The sequence below is a fragment of the Hyperolius riggenbachi genome, chromosome 5 (genome assembly GCF_040937935.1).
Source record: "Hyperolius riggenbachi isolate aHypRig1 chromosome 5, aHypRig1.pri, whole genome shotgun sequence".
NCBI lineage: Eukaryota > Metazoa > Chordata > Amphibia > Anura > Hyperoliidae > Hyperolius > Hyperolius riggenbachi.
This window is the reverse complement of record NC_090650.1, coordinates 439,515,711-439,534,003: the sequence shown is the minus strand read 5'-3', so window position 1 is coordinate 439,534,003 and position 18,293 is coordinate 439,515,711. Positions and strand designations below refer to the sequence as shown.

Below are 18,293 nucleotides of genomic sequence, written 5' to 3'. Positions count from 1 at the left end.
TGCAAATGGAATGGGAGGGGCTGCTGTACATGGATGTTACACATGGAAGAGGGGGCTGCACATGGAATGGGAGGGGCTGCTGTACATGGATGATACACATTGAAGAGGGGGCTGCACATGGAATGGGAGGGGCTGCTGTACATGGATGTTACACATTGAAGAGGGGGCTGCAAATGGAATGGGAGGGGGCTGCTGTTCATGGATGATGCACATGGAAGAGGGGGCTGCACATGGAATTGGGGGGGGGGCTGCTGTACATGGATGTTACACATGGAAGAGGGGGCTGCAAATGGAATGGGAGGGGCTGCTGTACATGGATGTTACACATGGAATGGGAGGTTTCTGCATACTACAAAGGGCATTCCATAAATGGCTGTAAGGGTGATACGCATTGGGGATTGGGGAATGGCACAAAAAAGTTGATGCATGGGGAAGAAGTTCCCTAAATCCGCCCACGTCACCCTGTGCGTCACCCTGCATTCTTGTACGTCCTCAGAGGGATAAATGTCGGTAAATCATTACACCTACATTAATGTCCAGGGATAATTTGGTGTGTAATTTAGTCATTTAAAGTTAAAAATGCTCAAAAGCAGAGCGACTATCCTTCCATCCGTATAACTCCACCATTTGCTTTGCAATCTATCAATTACGGGTAATCCTCTGGACTCCGCCAACTCTCAGCTTTCGCAACAAAAGCGCATCAACTCAAGAAAAAAGAAAAGTCATAGAACGGCGCAGGTCTATAATCCGAGACACTCAGAGCGCTGGAAAAGTTGTCGAGTCCGTAACCTGCAATCAGCGTTTCACGGAATGCAATCAGTCAAGGCCGCACGGCAGCGGTGGAACTTTTCAAAGATAATTTGCAATTAAAATGAAATCATCACTCTATGGTAATGGATTGACGCTTGGCCGCTCGCTGGGCTCCACACAATGGGAACAGATGTGAGGCAGGTCCTCCCCGTGTCTCTCTTATCTACAGGAACGCGCGCCAGCGATGTCGGGTAATTCCCATCCCCACCTTCCCACCGCTAATGTGCAAGAGACGTTTAATTGACATCCCACTCAGAGATTGGAAGCTGTATGCTATAATTTGTCACTTCTGCTGGTGAGAAGTAAAAAAATAAAAAAATAAATAAAAAAATCACACAAGCCCACTCACAACATAGCATGTGGAGTTTGGAAGTGCAGGCTGGTGGGACTAGCTGCGAGAAGGCATGAGTCATCGGGAAAATTAGTCAGTGAGTAGGTGTCGAACCGCGGTGACTAAATAAGGCCAAAACCGCGGATAGCCGAAGTGAAAGGGGCTCAGGGCTGAGAAACAGAGGGGAGAGCATGAAATCAGATACAGGCAGAGAGCGGGGGGGCCTGGGAACAGCGGGACAAGGCAAAAACAAATCCTTACAGGAGCGAATTGTTCACCCCGGCGTGTGGCGGAATAGACCGGCATTTATTCTGTGCTGAATGGAGACTGGAATTAGCTATTCAGCAAGTCCCCAGGAATGCCATACAACAAGAACCAATAATGGGTTTCTCAGAAATACTCTTGAAACGTTCACGTGCTGGAGAAATGCAAGAAACAGGCCTCTGTCCCCACTTCACTGTCCCCCCATGTCACGTGTCTGTCCCCACTGCACTGTCCCCCCATGTCACGTGTCTGTCCCCACTTCACTGTCCCCCCATGTCACGTGTCTGTCCCCACTGCACTGTCCCCCCATGTCACGTGTCTGTCCCCACTGCACTGTCCCCCCATGTCACGTGTCTGTCCCCACTGCACTGTCCCCCCATGTCACGTGTCTGTCCCCTCCCCCTTCAAATTCTTATTCTTGTTTGTATTATCTTCCTTCTGCACCTCCATCTCACCCCAACTCTCTATATCCTAATTTCTCTCCTCCTCCCCCTGTACCCCAATCTCCCTGCTCATCTCCTTCTCATTAATCTCCTCCTCCCTCTGCACCCCAATCTTGCCTCCCAATCCTCCCATCTCCCTATCCTCATTTCTCTTCTCCTCCTTTTGCACCCCACTCTCCCTGCTCATCTCCTCCCTCTGCACCCCAATCTCCCTGCTCATCTCCTCCCTCTGCGCCCCAATCTCCCTGCTCATCTCCTCCCCCTGCACCCCAATCTCCCTGCTCATCTCCTCCCTCTGCACCCCAATCTCCCTGCTCATCCCCTACCTCTGCACCCCGTCTCCCTGCTCATCTCTTCCCTCTGCACCCCAATCTCCCTGCTCATCTCCTCCCTCTGCACCCTGTCTCCCTGCTCATCTCCTACCTCTGCACCCCAATCTCCCTGCTCATCTCCTCCCCCTGCACCCCAATCTCCCTGCTCATCTCCTCCCTCTGCACCCCAATCTCCCTGCTCATCCCCTACCTCTGCACCCCGTCTCCCTGCTCATCTCTTCCCTCTGCACCCCAATCTCCCTGCTCATCTCCTCCCTCTGCACCCCGTCTCCCTGCTCATCTCCTACCTCTGCACCCCAATCTCCCTGCTCATCTCCTCTCTCTGCACCCCAATCTCCCTGCTCATCTCCTCCCTCTGCACCCCAATCTCCCTGCTCATCTCCTCCCTCTGCACCCCAATCTCCCTGATCATCTCCTCCCTCTGCACCCCAACCTCCCCCATCTCTCTATATCTTCATTTCTCTCCTCCTTCCTCTGCACCCCAATCTCCCTGCTCATCTCCTTCTCGTTACTCTCCTCCTCCCTCTGCACCCCAATCTCCCTGCTCATCTCCTTCTCGTTGCTCTCCTCCTCCCTCTGCACCACAATCTCCCTGCTCATCTCCTTCTCGTTACTCTCTTCCTCCCTCTGCACCCCAATCTCGCTGTAGAAATCCTCCCATCACCCTATATCCTCATTTCTCTCCTGCACCCCAATCTCCCCCCCTCCTCACCCCTCTTTGTTTCTCTCCTTCTCCCCCTGCATTCCAATCCCATTCACAGGAAATCATGTTAGGGGGTGGGGTTTACGTTGGGCAGGAAGTTAGGGCTAGGCGGTAGGAAGGGGAAGACGTTTATGTTGGGGTGGGGAATAGGGTTAGGCCCCTTTTACACTTAATCAGTTAGTGTGCGTTAGTACGTGTTTTTACCATAGCAGTGCATTGTGACAAAGATTTCAGTTAAAACATGTTAAGTATGAAAGGTGCCATAGAAAAACATGGGCATTTATTTGAAAATCAGTTTTCTTTCCGTTTTAACTGAGAGCAACTGATTAAGTGTAAAAGGGCCCTCAAGCCTTAGGAAGGAACAACCACATTAGGACTAGAGAAGGGAAAGGGGTTTAATGTGGAATGTGGTTAAGGTCAGATGTTTGAAAGGAGAAACAGAACCGTTGCAAGCCTGCTTGTAGAATATTGGTAACGGCACAATGCAGATATGTACTATCGGCATGATTTGGCACCGAAATTGCCTAGTGTACGAATCAAACATACATGCGTTAGAGACTGACATCCACTGGCATACCCATCTCTACTATTGCTATATCTGATCTCCTGTGCCACTCCACTGTGGCGTCACTAGGGTGGTGCGGTAGGTGTGGTCCGAACCAGGTGTCACCAGCAATGGGGTTGACAACAAGCTCCAGGCTAAGGGAGAGTGGAGTAAGCTATGTAAATACAGGACCAGTCTAGTGCCTGATTTACTTCTCCCTCCTGCTCTACTCCCCTTTGGGTGCTCAGTGTTGAGCTGATAACAGAGTTCAGAGGCCATCAGGGCCACAGGGTGATCATCTTAACATCCACCTATAACAAGCAACATTACTGCCTAGTGAGGTTGGAAGGTTCATGGGGTAAGAGGAGGAGACACCATGAGTTAACACACCAGGTGAAACCAACCCTAGTGACGCCTCTGCCACTCCACCATACTAATATATGTGCTGTCGAATGGACCTTTTTGGATTAAATACGGACTTGGTGGTGGTGCGATCACACCCATTACTTATGGTTTGGTGTGTGTGAGTGACTTTTCATGCATTTGATGCATGCTATATGATGGGGGCTAGAGTACCTTACCCTGAGGGGCCTGTATTTGCTCTTTGTCGTTGGGGTCCCTCCCATTCCCCATCCCCCATCCTCTTCTTCAGACTCCGCCAGGCGAAGAGCCTCTAGGACGTTTCCCCCAGTGGTTCAGATCTGAGTGATCACATGTGCAAGTTCCAAACCGGTCATGCTTCCTTTCACTGTGCATGTGTGGTTTGGAACTTGATCATGCCCAGGCCAGTTCAGAATCATTCATTGCGGCTGGGAGAGAGAAAAGCAGTATCAAGGTTCTCAGGATAAGGTGATCTAGCTTCCATGGGCATAACTAATTCAGGACCATAGGCTTACACCCCCCCTAATGACCAGGCCATTTTTCACAAATCAATGCTGGGAAGCTTTGACAGTTCGCTGCACAGCCATACAACTTAGGACACAAATGAGTCTTACCTCCTTTTCTCGTCCTTAACAGGACATTGCTTTGAAGGCCTCTGATCGCTGCTGCAATCGTTTGTTTTTTTTGGTTTTTTTTTTATAATAAGAAAAAGCATTTTCCCTCCCCCCTCCCTCTTGCCTTCTCCATCCTAAATTGACATAGGAGGCCATCAGCCTATGGGAGAGAGGGCTTAGATTGCGGGAGAGAGGGCTTAGATTGCGATTTCCTATCGATTTCCTATGGATATTCTGATTAATTTTCCAATCAGAAAAACGATCGGAAATCAGATCGGACTTGTGAGAAAATAATCGATTCGAGTTTGACCCATCTATCGGACAGTAAATTGCATTGTGTGTACCAGACATTAGAGGCTGAGGATCAGCAGGACAGCCAGGCAATGTGCATTGTTTAAAAGGATATAAATATGGCAGCCTACATATGTTCAGATGCCCTTTAATTTAATTGTCTTTAAAGAGACACTGAAGTGAAAAAAAATATGATATAATGAATTGGTTGTGTACTATGAATAATTACTAGAAGATTAGCAGCAAAGAAAATATTCTCATTTTTATTTTCAGGTATATAGTGTTTTTTCTAACATTGCATCATTCTCTAATATGTGCAGATTACACAACACTCAGCATTCAAAATGATTCTTTCAGAGCAGTCTGTGAACTAATGACCTCTCCTCTGCCAGAGAAAAAAAAAACTGTTCACTTACAGTTGAGATAATAAAAGTCAGAAGACAGCCCTCTCCACGACTTTGAAAGTCGTAGAGATTAATGGCTTTTTTGCATAGAGATAACAACTGTAGTTTCTTAACTCTTCCTGTACTGGAAACAATTACACTGATGTATCTGATCTTAATGTTTTATTTCTTAGCTGTGCTACACATACAAATCATAATATCATAATTTTTGTTTCGCTTCAGTGTCTCTTTAAAGTGAACCTTAAGTGAGAAAAAAAAATTGAGTTTTACTCACCTGGGGCTTACCTCAGCCCCCTGCAGCTGATCGGTGCCCACGACGAGTCGCTCTGATGCTCCGGGTCCCGCTGGCGGCCACTTCCGGTTTCGCCGTCAGGACCCGTCAGGCTGGGGAACGCGGCTGATACTACGCGTTCCCAGCCAAAATAGCACCCCTATGCGGCCATATGTCCGCATACGGGTGCCTATGCGGACATACGGACAGGTGAGTAAAACTCAATTTTTTTTTCTCACTTAAGGTTCACTTTAAGGCCCCGTTCACATCTAAAATTCCAAAATTCTAGCGATAAGCGCTAGCGTTTTGCTCGAGTAATTTTACCACAATTAGAGCAGTAAAAATGACTGGACACTTCCGCGATTTCAGAGCGATCGCGGTCAGCGTTTTATAAGCACTGTACCGCGATCACTCCAGAATCGCTACAAAAATGCTGCAGGTAACGTGTTTGCGATTGGTGATAGTCGCCAAACGCCCGCGATTGGCACCAATCTACCAGCCCCATGCAGCCATCCTGTGCAGGAATGCGTAAAACTGTATGCAATGCGTCCCGCCGACCTCCGAGGTCGGCAAGCTGCCACCGGGGGACTGAAGCAGCAGTGAGTGACTACGAGGGCACAGGATGGCTGCAGGGGGCTGGTAGAAGCAGAACTAGCTGGCGGTGGGGGACTGGAGCAGCAGTGAGTGACTACGAGGGCACAGGATGGCTGCATGGGGCTGGTAGAAGCAGAACTAGCTGGCGGCGGGGGACTGGAGCAGCAGTGAGTGACTACGAGGGCACAGGATGGCTGCAGGGGGCTAGTAGAAGCCGAACTAGCTGGCGGCGGGGGACTGGAGCAGCAGTGAGTGACTACGAGGGCACAGGATGGCTGCAGGGGACTGGTAGAAGCAGAACTAGCTGGCGGTGGGGGACTGGAGCAGCAGTGAGTGACTACGAGGGCACAGGATGGCTGCAGGGGGCTGGTAGAAGCAGAACTAGCTGGTGGAGGGGGACTGGAGCAGCAGTGAGTGACTACGAGGGCACAGGATGGCTGCATGGGGCTGGTAGAAGCAGAACTAGCTGGCGGTGGGGGACTGGAGCAGCAGTGAGTGACTACGAGGGCACAGGATGGCTGCATGGGGCTGGTAGAAGCAGAACTAGCTGGCGGCGGGGGACTGGAGCAGCAGTGAGTGACTACGAGGGCACAGGATGGCTGCATGGGGCTGGTAGAAGCAGAACTAGCTGGCAGCGGGGGACCGGAGCAGCAGTGAGTGACTACGAGGGCACAGGATGGCTGCATGGGTCTGGTAGAAGCAGAACTAGCTGGCGGTGGGGGACTGGAGCAGCAGTGAGTGACTACGAGGGCACAGGATGGCTGCATGGGGCTGGTAGAAGCAGAACTAGCTGGTGGCGGGGGACTGGAGCAGCAGTGAGTGACTGCGAGGGCGCAGGATGGCTGCATGGGGCTGGTAGAAGCAGAACTAGCTGGAGGTGGGGGACTGGAGCAGCAGTGAGTGACTACGAGGGCACAGGATGGCTGCATGGGGCTGGTAGAAGCAGAACTAGCTTCCAGCGGGGGACTGGAGCAGCAGTGAGTGACTACGAGGGCACAGGATAGCTGCATGGGGCTGGTAGAAGCCCCAGGTAAGTGAAACTCATTTTTTTATTTTGCTTGAACCTTCCCTTTAAAGAGTGCTAGCACTTTGGTGAGTGTTTGATTTTCTAGAAGAGTGGTGTTGGCCTCAGGGTGAGCCAAGCATCCAGTTCACCATCTCGCCCTCTGGTGCACTACTATGCCCAGCGAGAAGCAAGTCATCATTCCATCCCTGTGAATGGATCTGTGGATCACCAGTTCAGTGGGCTGCCCTTTTATAATCTGACATTATTATAAAGCGGTGATCAAATTTGGTGGACAGAATAGCGTGGAGCTTGTGGCGTTAGCCGCCAGTCCTTCCGGTAAAGATCGGTGAGCACTGCAGAGTTCTTCTCATTCACGGCTATCTCCTAAGGACGGCTCAATGAACTAGAAACCTGATCTATTAATAGAGCTTGTTTACCGCTGTTCCTTATCGGTGTCAACAACTCAGAGTCCTGGATTCCTGCAGCAAATCTGCTGACGTCAGGCTGGTGTTCTGCTGACTATCGAACATCCGAACCGAAGACACCTCCGCCCTTCCCACCCCCTTCCCGCTCTTTCTGTCCTGAATTTCATGTCTTACATTATATAAACTATCCCCTGTGTAATATCACTCATTCTTGAACATTTTTTGCTTATAATCTTCTGTGAAAGATAAATTGCATCTCTTATCATTTAAAGAGGCACTGCAGCGACATATATTGTATCAGAACAGGGGTGTAAAACTCCCAGGTGTCTAATAACTCCCTTTCATCCCCTATAGAGTTCCCTGGTGTCTAACGTCCTCTCTCCTCCTATACAGCTCTCTGGTGTCTAGTGATCCCTCCTCCATATAGTTCCCTGGTGTCACCTCCTTCCTCCCCATACAGTTCCCTGGTGACTACTTGGTGTGAGAGGTCCAGGCCCACCTGCACTCCCCTCCAGGTATCGCGCATTGGCCTTGGGGCCCCGGCCAGTGAGAGAGGTCCGGGGCCCCTGGCCATCGTGCGAACCAATCGTGTGTTTTTAAACGTTTTCTTTCAGCTCTAGGACATGGCAGACAGGTGAGCGGTTAGGGAGGGACCCCTGTGGGAGGCATGCCTGCACGGGGCGGTCCTGCTAGCGACGCAATCTTGCGATTTGCGTCCAACTGAAGCCTCCCACCTGAATGCTAATGGCTGATAGATGTGGTATGGCAGGTAAAGGGTGTATGACAGTGCATCCTGATTGGCTGACGAGCACCTGCTGACGACTTAAATGTAGCTGCATGCATGTATTGCTGTGTTCTATTGCTTGTGTGTGTCTGACTAGTGATCCCCCTTCTCTCATACAGTTCCCTGGTGTCTAGTAACCCCCTCCCCCCATACGGTTCCCTGGTGTCTAATACCCTCTCTCCCCCTATACAGTTCCCTGGTGTCTAGCCCCCCCCCCCCTTCCCAATACACGCCCCTCACTGCCACTCACTGCGAGAGGAACTCCCTACTGGACAGGAAGTACATCACTGGAATTCCCGGCTTTCACCATCGTATTTCTGTTGTTCCGTGCACGTGCGCTGCACCGCCGGCGTATTGCATCACCATTTGACTTTCATTACTTCTGCCGCCGCTTTGTCGCCGCAGAAGTCTAAAGGTAACATGCTTTTGTCTTTGTGGCAATTTGGTGACCGATCAGACACTTCTGGCACAACGCGGTAAATGTGCTCGGCTCCATTGGCTTGCATTGTTGTTGCGTTTCCCTGATTTTTCCTGTATAAAAGGGGCCTCAGGGTTTCAAGCTCCTTCCAAGTCCTCGAGTCAGGAATTGTGGAGATCACAGCAACTTTACTGTCAGTATACTTATAACAGGGGTGGAGGCGCCCAATGCATAAAAGACAGGCTAATAAGCTGTTAAGCTTATAAACAGAGCGGTAATCTTACCTCTCTTGAAGAATTTAGACCAGTTTATTGAAAAAGGTCTTTTACTGCTGGCCACTCCATCACTGTAAACCACCAGCTTGCCAAAGTTGGGGGGGGGGGGGGGGATAAACCTGGCTAGTTATAGTGGGGCACCTATACCTTGTTACTTATACTAGTTCACTATAGCTGGCTAACCGATACTGGGGCGCCTATACCTCTCTAACCTATACTGGGACACTTATAGCTGGCTAACCTAAAGTGGGGCACCTATACCTGACTAACCAATACTTGGGCACCGGTACCTGGCTAACCTATACGGGGGCACCTATACCTGCTTAACCTATACTGGGGCACCTGTACCTGGCTAACCTATACTGGGCCTCCTATACCTGGCTAAACTATACTTGGGCATCTACACCCGGACCTGGCTATCTATACTGGGGACACCTATACTGGGGCACCTGTACCTGGCTAACTGATACTAACCGAACCTGTACCTGGCTGACCTATACTGGGACGCCTATACCTGCCTAACCTATACTGGGGGCAACTGTACCTGGCTAACCTATACTTGGGCACCGATACCTGGCTACCTTTACAGGGGGCACCCTTACCTGGCTACCTTTACTGGGGGCACCTATACCTGGCTACCTATACTGGGGGCAACTGTACCTGGCTAACCTATACTTGGGCACCGATACCTGGCTACCTTTACAGGGGGCACCCTTACCTGGCTACCTTTACTGGGGGCACCTATACCTGGCTACCTATACTGGGGATACCTACATTTAGTTGTGTTTGTTTGACCTGGTATTAATCATCGAGAAAATCCCAAGACGTAACAACAAACATTGCTGTACAGTTAGCCATTAAAGTTATTACCAAAACAACATTTGTTGTCATGTCTTCGGATAAGTAAATTTGTAGCCTGTTTACTGCAGGACTGTATGGATGGAAGCCTGCTTGTGTTAGTGATTTGCTTTGTACACCAGCAATGCGGGTTGTGTCGCAGCTACACACAGCTTGCCAGCCAGTCCTCCTGAGTCCTGAAATAGTCACTGCAGTGTAGGTTTTTGATAGAAGGCCCCCTCCATAAATTCACACGGCAAATCGCCTATTACACATTTCAAAACAAAATAAGGGATATCACCCTCACACTATTGGAGGCATCAATTTTCTTCCTACTCTCTATTAAGACCTTTATGACCTTAATTTGATTCAATAAGGCTATGCGACCTTCCCACACTTCACATGACAAAGAGTGTGTGTTTATTCTACGTAGGTGTGCAGGAAGGGGGCGGACGTGGTCTTTCACTCGCCAAGGCACAAGATGAGCCCTTTTATGGAAGGTTGAGAGGCAGGGAAGACGCTGCAATCCGTGGGAAGACGTGTCTCCTGCTTGGATTACGTATCTTCTCACTTGTGGTTTTTTTTCGCTCAGAAAGGGAATTACACATTATTCCATAGCTGGAGTGTTCACAGCCTTCAACGTGTGTTCGCTGAATCAGAGGGAGGGGGGACACAAGTGTCATCTGAATGTTCTGGTTTCCAAGGAGACGGGAGCTCCAACCAATCGGCGTCGCTTACGTAGTAGGGGTTTGCTGGAAACTCACATGCCGAGCTGAGCTAGATAGAGTATAAATACCCTCACTGGAGAACTAGTCTCACAAACTCAAACGCAAACAGCTAGAAAGTAGTTTTTCCCTCTACGCTCTTGCGGCTCTTGAGGACCATCGCCTGCTAGCTCGATCATCTCCGGGCTTCTCCACCACAAAAGACATTTCTTCACCAGGAGAAACTTCTCCCAATCCAGCACTTTGGACAAAGATTTTCGGACTCTGAACCTTCCACCCCCAGCATTTTTTGGGGGGTTTGGAAATCCCTTCATTTTCTCTGATTGAAGAGAGAGAGAAATTCCTTTGCACAATCTGAAAGGACTGAACTTTGGGTGATATAAAACTGCAACCCTTTTATTTCTTACTTCTGTCATTTGCAAAATCTCTCTACTGATAGTGATTTTGTTATACTGCTAGTTCTTTATCGTTTGCTGAGCCTAGATTGTAGGAATTGCAAAGACTTTGTTGTGTACATTTGCTCTTATTTTAACAGGAGAGGTGAGGTGTAAGAGCTAGCAAGTTTGCTGCCTGTTAACTTATTTGCTGTTTTTGTTTTTATAGTTTGTTGCTTGCAAACGTTAAAAACAATCAACATATTTGTTTGGTTGATGCATTTATAGATTGTTGATATGGCAGCAAGTCTGGCTCTCAGTGGCATTGTGGCACCCGCTCTCACTGTTCCCGAACAAACAGTGGCGCTCCAGATTGGTACATGTAGTCCAGCTGAGATGCTGGATAGGGTTAGGAAGACACAGGTGTACATCCTCTCTGGGGTCTCCCGGCAAGTGGAAACTGAGCTGAAAGGTTTCAAAAAGTCTGTACAGAGGTTAAACGCCAACATTCATGATCAGTCTCCACTAGTAGGGATCCAGAGGTGGAAGAGATCAATAAAAACCTGTCTGATGAGGTGCCAAGATACCTTATTCAATTTAGAACGTTGGGTGAAGAGAGAGATGAACTCCTGGAGGGGGGTATTTTCTCGTTTTGAGAAAATGGTTAGCAAAACAGATACTATGCACAGAAGGTCTTTTTACGGAGAGAAAAGTGCAAAGGAAAAGGAAGCAGAGGCAGCTCAGGTAGCTCAGGAAGTTCTTGATAACCCCAATCCTTATGCCCCTACCCCACCAGCATCTCCCCCTCCAGCAGCACCTGCACTGCCCTCCCAAACGTGCCAGCAGCATCACTGGGTTGTCATCTCCGTTGACATCCTCTCTCCCCCTGAGTTTGATGCTAACATGTCTGAGGATCCCCGTGAGTTCCTAGTGAACCTGGAAAAGTATTTTAAGCGCAGTGGGTGGAATGAAAAGATCTGGCTATCACAGGTAGACAACCATTTGAAAGGTGCAGCCAAGAAGTGGTGGGAATACAGGCAGGAGACTATCGAAGACTGGCATGACTTCAAAGTAGCTTTCTTGCAATATTGTGAGAGGCTAATAGTTAGAGAGGCCATCAAGAGGGACTTAGACCTCCCTCAGAGGCGCTGGGAACCCTTAGAACAGTTTGTGTGGAAGAAAAGAGCCCTTTACCACCGACTTTATGTCGATGCCAATGAGGAGGACATGCTCCGCCACATTATTGGCACTCTCCACCCTGAGATCAGACGTTTCCTCAAAGGGCCTGTCCCCACAACTGTAGATGAGCTAGTGCAGATGGGGAAAGAAATCCAGTTTGACTTTGAGGAGTCAGAGAAGCAAACTATCGAGAACACTTACTCCGATGAGCAGATTAGCACCAAACTTAACGTAATTGTCACAAAGGATCCTTATGATAGCAGCAGCGTCTGCACAGAGAAGGCTGTGGCTGTCTATGAGTAAAAGAGTTTTATGAAAACGCTTGGATTTGTTGATCTTTCTCTACTGAGAAACAGAGGCTCTTAAAGGGATATCAAAATTGAGGCTTGGGAGGACAGTGAGGCTCAACAGAGAGCTTGTTGGCATTGCAAAGCAACAAGATACAAAGTGATGGGGAGAGTTTGACGTAGGATGGTAAATTATGCGATCCTGTGACTATAAAACGTTATCTTACATTTTACAATAGGATGTGGGTCACAGAAGCCTAAACTCTTCATGCTATAGTGAATAATAAAAGGAAAAAAGGGTTTAGCAACAACTTAACAAAAACAGGATGAACTGTAAATGTTTTCTACTGGTTACTTCATACATTAAGCTATAATTAACTCCATGCAAGAGGTATATGAAGATTTCAGTATGCAATGGGGCATATTGCCCTGCAATTAGCCGAAAGTAAGCAATTGTTGCTTTTCTAGTGGCCACTTACAGCAAATGGCACTTTAAAAAAAAAGTTTGTGTATTGTCACCAGAATCTGGTGTCACAATGTAGAATGTGAATGACATAGACGGCCTGTCAAGGCCTACCGTGAGAAACCATTTACTGTAAGTGGGGGCTGATTTCAGAGTGTTCTGCCTTCTCTCTCCAAGTTTCAGGGAGTTTGGCTGCTATAGGAAAGTTTACTCTTTGTTCAGTTCTAAGAGCAATTTTTTAATACGAGATGTGTAAATAGCAAAAAAAACTAAACCCAAAAACATATTTTTGATACTTTTCAATGATCTCTGTATAGACAAAGAGTGTCCATACAGGACTTATATGTAAGATAGAGGCAATATAATGTACATAGGAGATACGATCATTCACTAGGACTATTTATACTCATAAAGGCAATAACATGCTTGTAATATTAACTATTTAAATAATATGTAGTGTCAGAGCAATGGATATCGTCCTATGTAATTCTAGGAATTTTTCAACGTTTCTTTGGACTAAATTGCAAAATGACCTTTTTTTTGTATTCATGAGAACTTTGATAACTGGTAGCACTTAAAAAATGAACAATCATTTGTCACATCAATGCAAAGACTAAAAAAAACGAGGACTCAAAAGTTTGGTCACTTTCTACAAAGTTTTAGCTTGGACTTTGACTCAAGTTTTTGGAAATTTGATTGCACATTAATAATGGAGGGACACTGTCAACGTTCTCATCAACCACTATTCCTTGAAAATCACCAGTTTTGAAGGACATTTCTTTTAAGGTTTGATGTCTCACCTCCAGCAAACCACATTGTCTACCTACAAAATGGACTTGAACAACTTAAATCCAATGTTCTTGGCTATGCCATCTGCTCTCATAGTTGGCGGCCCTGCCACATGGACGGGGCACATCAGAATGCCTGACTTCTAAGGTCTTCATCTTCAGGAATACCTGCTATATCGAGCCATTCTCCTACTGAAGCTCCTCCTTCGGCCTAGCATACTCAGTGGTGAGAAGAGGTGTCTTCTCTATTGTGGACCCTCAGTGCACAACAGTCAAAACATGATCATCATGGTCCAAGCCACAGGTCCAAAGGTCACATGGTCTTCAGGCTCCTAACCAGAGATCCAAGAGTCTCATTGACTACCAGCCTCCAAATCAGAGGTCCAAGGCACTGGTGATGGATGTTCAACCAGTGAGCCAGACAAAGTAAGTATCTCTAGAACTAAGAGCAACACAATACTATAGTTAATGTAATGAATCTAATTCTCACTAGTTAAGATCAACTAAGTGCACATTCTGTAAAATGTAGTTGAAGTGCACCAAGTATTGTTTGTCTAAGACAAGTAGACGGTTTGATCTAGTTAAAAACAAACTAAAAAAAAAAGTTTAGTTTTGCTGAAACTTGCTGAGTAATATTTGTATACTAACCTGTCTTTATCTTTGCTTTCAGCTATGACAGCTAATCGCTGGACACGGCCTTATTTGCCTTCAAGTCAAACGCCTGCATCTCCTTCCTGCCCATATCCCAACAAAAAAACGGCCAATGGCAGGAGAGGTCTGCTGACCGCTACAGCAGGACATGGACTTAAGTACTTAGTGGACAAATCCAATGAACCGCAGATGAATGTCGACAAAGAATGTAAAGAAATCGGACAGTTAGATGCACTTTAAAAGCAATCTTACCTTTACGTTGCACCTTCTTCGTTTTTTTTCATGAACTGTCCACCTCAATCTACGCACCTGAGGGTTCATCATCTCTTATCATGCGTCTCATCAGACAAGCAACTATATCTCATGCAATATGTCTAGCATACATTTCATGAAATGTCATATATGTTACAGAAACTTTAACAGAATGTACCGCAGAAAAAGAAAAACAAAAATGTATGTAACAATAGCTTTTCTTACAAAAGTGACCTTAATTGGACACGAGTAGCACTTTTCTGACAAGCTCCACAGTCTCGTCTATATTTGTCATTAAAGCACATTGCATTAAATCCAAAGATCATGTCAACATGTCGAGGGGAATATGAAAGCCATAATGTGCACAGAGAGTTGTCGGTTAATAAAACGATGAGCTAAAATCTTTTGACTTGTTGTTGTTACTGTGCGTTAAACTGTAAATCCTGGTACACACATACAATTTTGATTGGGCGATGATTGGCCAATTTTACCACCTCCAGTAGGAGAGTTTAACAATATGCTCATGGAGGTGGTAAAATTGCTCAGTGATTGGCCAATCAAAATTGAATGCGTTTATGCACCCTAAGAGGGAGATGGGAGCAATATGCATTCTTACAGCTGCCAAGGAACTACATGTCCCATCATGCCCAGGATGGCGGATCCTTGAACTATGTGTGCAGGGTATGACTGTAGGGAGATGTTCTGATCCTCTGTAGAGGTGGTCGAGGATTTTAACGATTGAAACTTGCATGCAAATTGTATGCATCTGGGAACTGGGCCAATAAAATGCACTATGTGCCAATTTTGTCTCGTTTAATTAAAAGCTGCATACAAATTGCATTAATTTTTCATGCAAGCGGGAATTAACATCTCGCTGACCACCGCTAGTCCTCTCCTACCAACCAACCAGCTTTTCAGGAGGTTAACATGTGGAAGGGGGATGCTGATTGGCAGTAGGAGGGGGACAGGAAGTGACCTATCCTAGGACACTCCTTACACCCTTAGTGTAGGAAGGAAACAGAATCCCTTCGGCCCCTCCACCCCCAGAATATAAAAACCCAAAAGAGGAGAGTCTTTAGAATGTGTCCTACAACACAAAATACAGAAAAAAAAAACACCTCCTCCGTGTTGGTTTCAGGGCTTTATAATTTTAGATGCAGATGCAACCCCCCCCCCCCCCCCCAAAACACACTCCACCCACTCCCCCCAAAATAACTTTGGCTTTAACATATAATTACCTCTATAGTGATGTTTTAGGCTACCCCCCCCCCCCTCTGCTACCACCACCCTGATGGTGATTGCACCGCTCAGGAGATAAAAGGCTGGGACTCGAATGTAAACAAACTCCTGACTGGTCAGTTAAATGTCAACAAACTTTCTGATTGGCCAGTGCTTTCTAGCCAGTAAAAGACTTTGTTGCCGTTGTGAGTGGCCAATAAGAAGTTTGCTTACCTCATGCTGGCCACCTCCCCTGCCTATCAAGGTTGTGAATGGGGCAAATGGTGCCATGAGGACATGAATGGCAAAGGTGGAACAGCAGCAACTTTCTTACTACTAAGTGAAGAACCAATGCTCCCCGCATACATTTCATGGAATATACAGTCAAGGAAAATATTTTTGTAAATGTAAAATAAGGTTGTGTGTGTCACTAGCAGGGTGGAAAATCCGGGGGTGGGGGAAATGCCAAGGTATGTACTGGCCACGCCTCCCTAGACCAATCAGTCACTTTACATACAGATGTGGTAAGTAAGGATAGTCAGCAGGATGCTAATAAGTCGATGTTGGTGCAAATGCTATGCTAATTATATGCACATGTATGTAGCTTGGAACTAGTCCAGTTAAGTGCAGCAGCTCACGCATAGAATTTGCGTCAACTCAACATTATTATTATCAGGGGCGTTGCTCGTCCCAAAGATCAGTGGCACGTGCCCCGGATCTATTCTGAGGTGCCCCAGATGTCCCCTAGACAGAGTCAGGAAGCAGGCAGCAAGACTTAACTCCACCCAGCATACTCCCCATTGAAGCACCCAGCATACCCCTCACTGAAGCATCACATCTCCCAGCATGCCCCATGGAGGCACCACAGCTCCCAGGATATCTCCATAGAGACACCACAGCTCTTAGACCGCTTTTAAATTCACGTAAATGTTGCTCCACCCATGACCACACCCACATGCTGGTGCATGGACACACCCATTTTTCGACTGCAGTGCCCAAAAGTTCCCCGAATCTCTTAGGATCCTAGCAACGCCCCTGATTATATTATCATCCTATTGACCACTCATAGTGCGCATTTTATAATCCTGCTGGCCAATAAAGGTTTGTTCTGATTTCCTGCCCCTTCTTTATGTAACAGCACTGACTGTCTTTTATTTTAATCTTACTTCCTGCTAGAGAAAATTGCCCACAGTTCAGGAAATGATGGATATGGTCCAAAGTAATGTCCATAAGGGGCATCTGCTTTGCTGGCAACACCCAGGTGCTTCCTCACCTCCTCCTCCCTACCGTCTGACTGCCCTTTCTCAGGGTGCCAGTCAGCAGGAAGGCATGGCTCCAGCAAGGAGACCTGTGGCACTCTCCCCCGTGCTATAAAGATCCTAAGGGTGTCAGTGGACAAGAAGACATCCACCAATAAACTGCTGCACCACATACAGTTGTGCTCAAAAGTTTACATGTCCTAACAGGATTTAGGATTTATTAACCATTTTTCACAGAATCTATATATATAATTCAGTAAGTGCCTCAACCGTCCAGCAAGAAGAAGAAGTACTTTGCATGAGAAAATTTATGCATGCTCAAAGACCAAGTTTGAGGCCTCCTTTCCACGGACTGTTGAGCTGTGTGCTCCGCAAGCAGTTACCAGGCACAGGTAAGAAGTTATCAGGCAGCAACAAGCAGTTATCAGGCAGCAACAAGCAGTTACTAGGCAGCAGTGAGCAGTTGAGAGAGTTTGAGAGGCATTTCACTGCCTATCAACAGTCTGTGGAAAGGAGGCTTAACCCTAGCAAGTCTGGGTTTGCAAATCTGGCCTAATTGGCTATTCATAATTGAATAAGGGCCTCAACCTTCCAGCAAGAAGAAGAAGTACTATGCATGAGAAAATTTATGCGTGCTCAAAGACCAAGTTTGAGGCCTCCTTTCCACGGACTGTTGAGCTGTGTGCTCAGCAAGCAGTTACCAGGCACAGGTAAGAAGTTATCAGGCAGCAACAAGCAGTTACTAGGCAGCAGTGAGCAGTTGAGAGAGTTTGAGAGGCATTTCACTGCCTATCAACAGTCTGTGGAAAGGAGGCTTAACCCTAGCAAGTCTGGCTTTGCAAATCTGGCCTAATTGACTATTCATGAGGCAATGCTCATGCAAATATGCATTTGCTTTCGCATGTCAAACTATGCAGGGTCAAAAAACCAATACTGCAAAGCGGTCGTGGAGCAGTGCTTTTCAGCACTGCTAGATTTGGGCGCAGCCAGTGCCACCATAGACTGTAATGGGAATCAGTCTATAGCTGCGCTCAGTGAGTAACGTCAGCGCCGTCAGAAGACGGAGCCGAAGTTGCTTAAAAAACACAATAATTCGACCTCCAGCAATCGCTGGAAGCCGAATTATATCATTCCCCCACTATCCATGGCGGCCTGGAGGGGGAATCTTCTATATAAATAATAGAGTAAGTGCCTCAACCTTCAAGCAAGAAGAAGAAGTAGTGCCCTGCCCCCAGGGCCGGTCCACGCAAGAAGAAGGGGCTGGTCCAAGCAAGAAGAAGAAGTAGTGTCATATCAAACCAAGTGCAAAGAGGGATAATTTGCAAATTCAGTAGCAGTGCATTGTGGGTAACCACAAATGTTCACTTATA

General features: G+C 47.2%; 1 protein-coding gene across 1 annotated transcript; it reads left to right on the top strand.

Moving 5' to 3' along the window:
* The first annotated feature begins 10,561 nt into the window (after nucleotides 1–10,561).
* ARC (activity regulated cytoskeleton associated protein) lies at nucleotides 10,562–14,847 on the top strand. Its single transcript, XM_068234997.1, has 2 exons — nucleotides 10,562–13,969; nucleotides 14,214–14,847. Exon 1 carries the CDS (start codon nucleotides 11,124–11,126, stop codon nucleotides 12,306–12,308), a length of 1,185 nt encoding a protein of 394 aa, XP_068091098.1. The 5' UTR covers nucleotides 10,562–11,123; the 3' UTR covers nucleotides 12,309–13,969; nucleotides 14,214–14,847.
* Nucleotides 14,848–18,293: the final 3,446 nt, after the last annotated feature.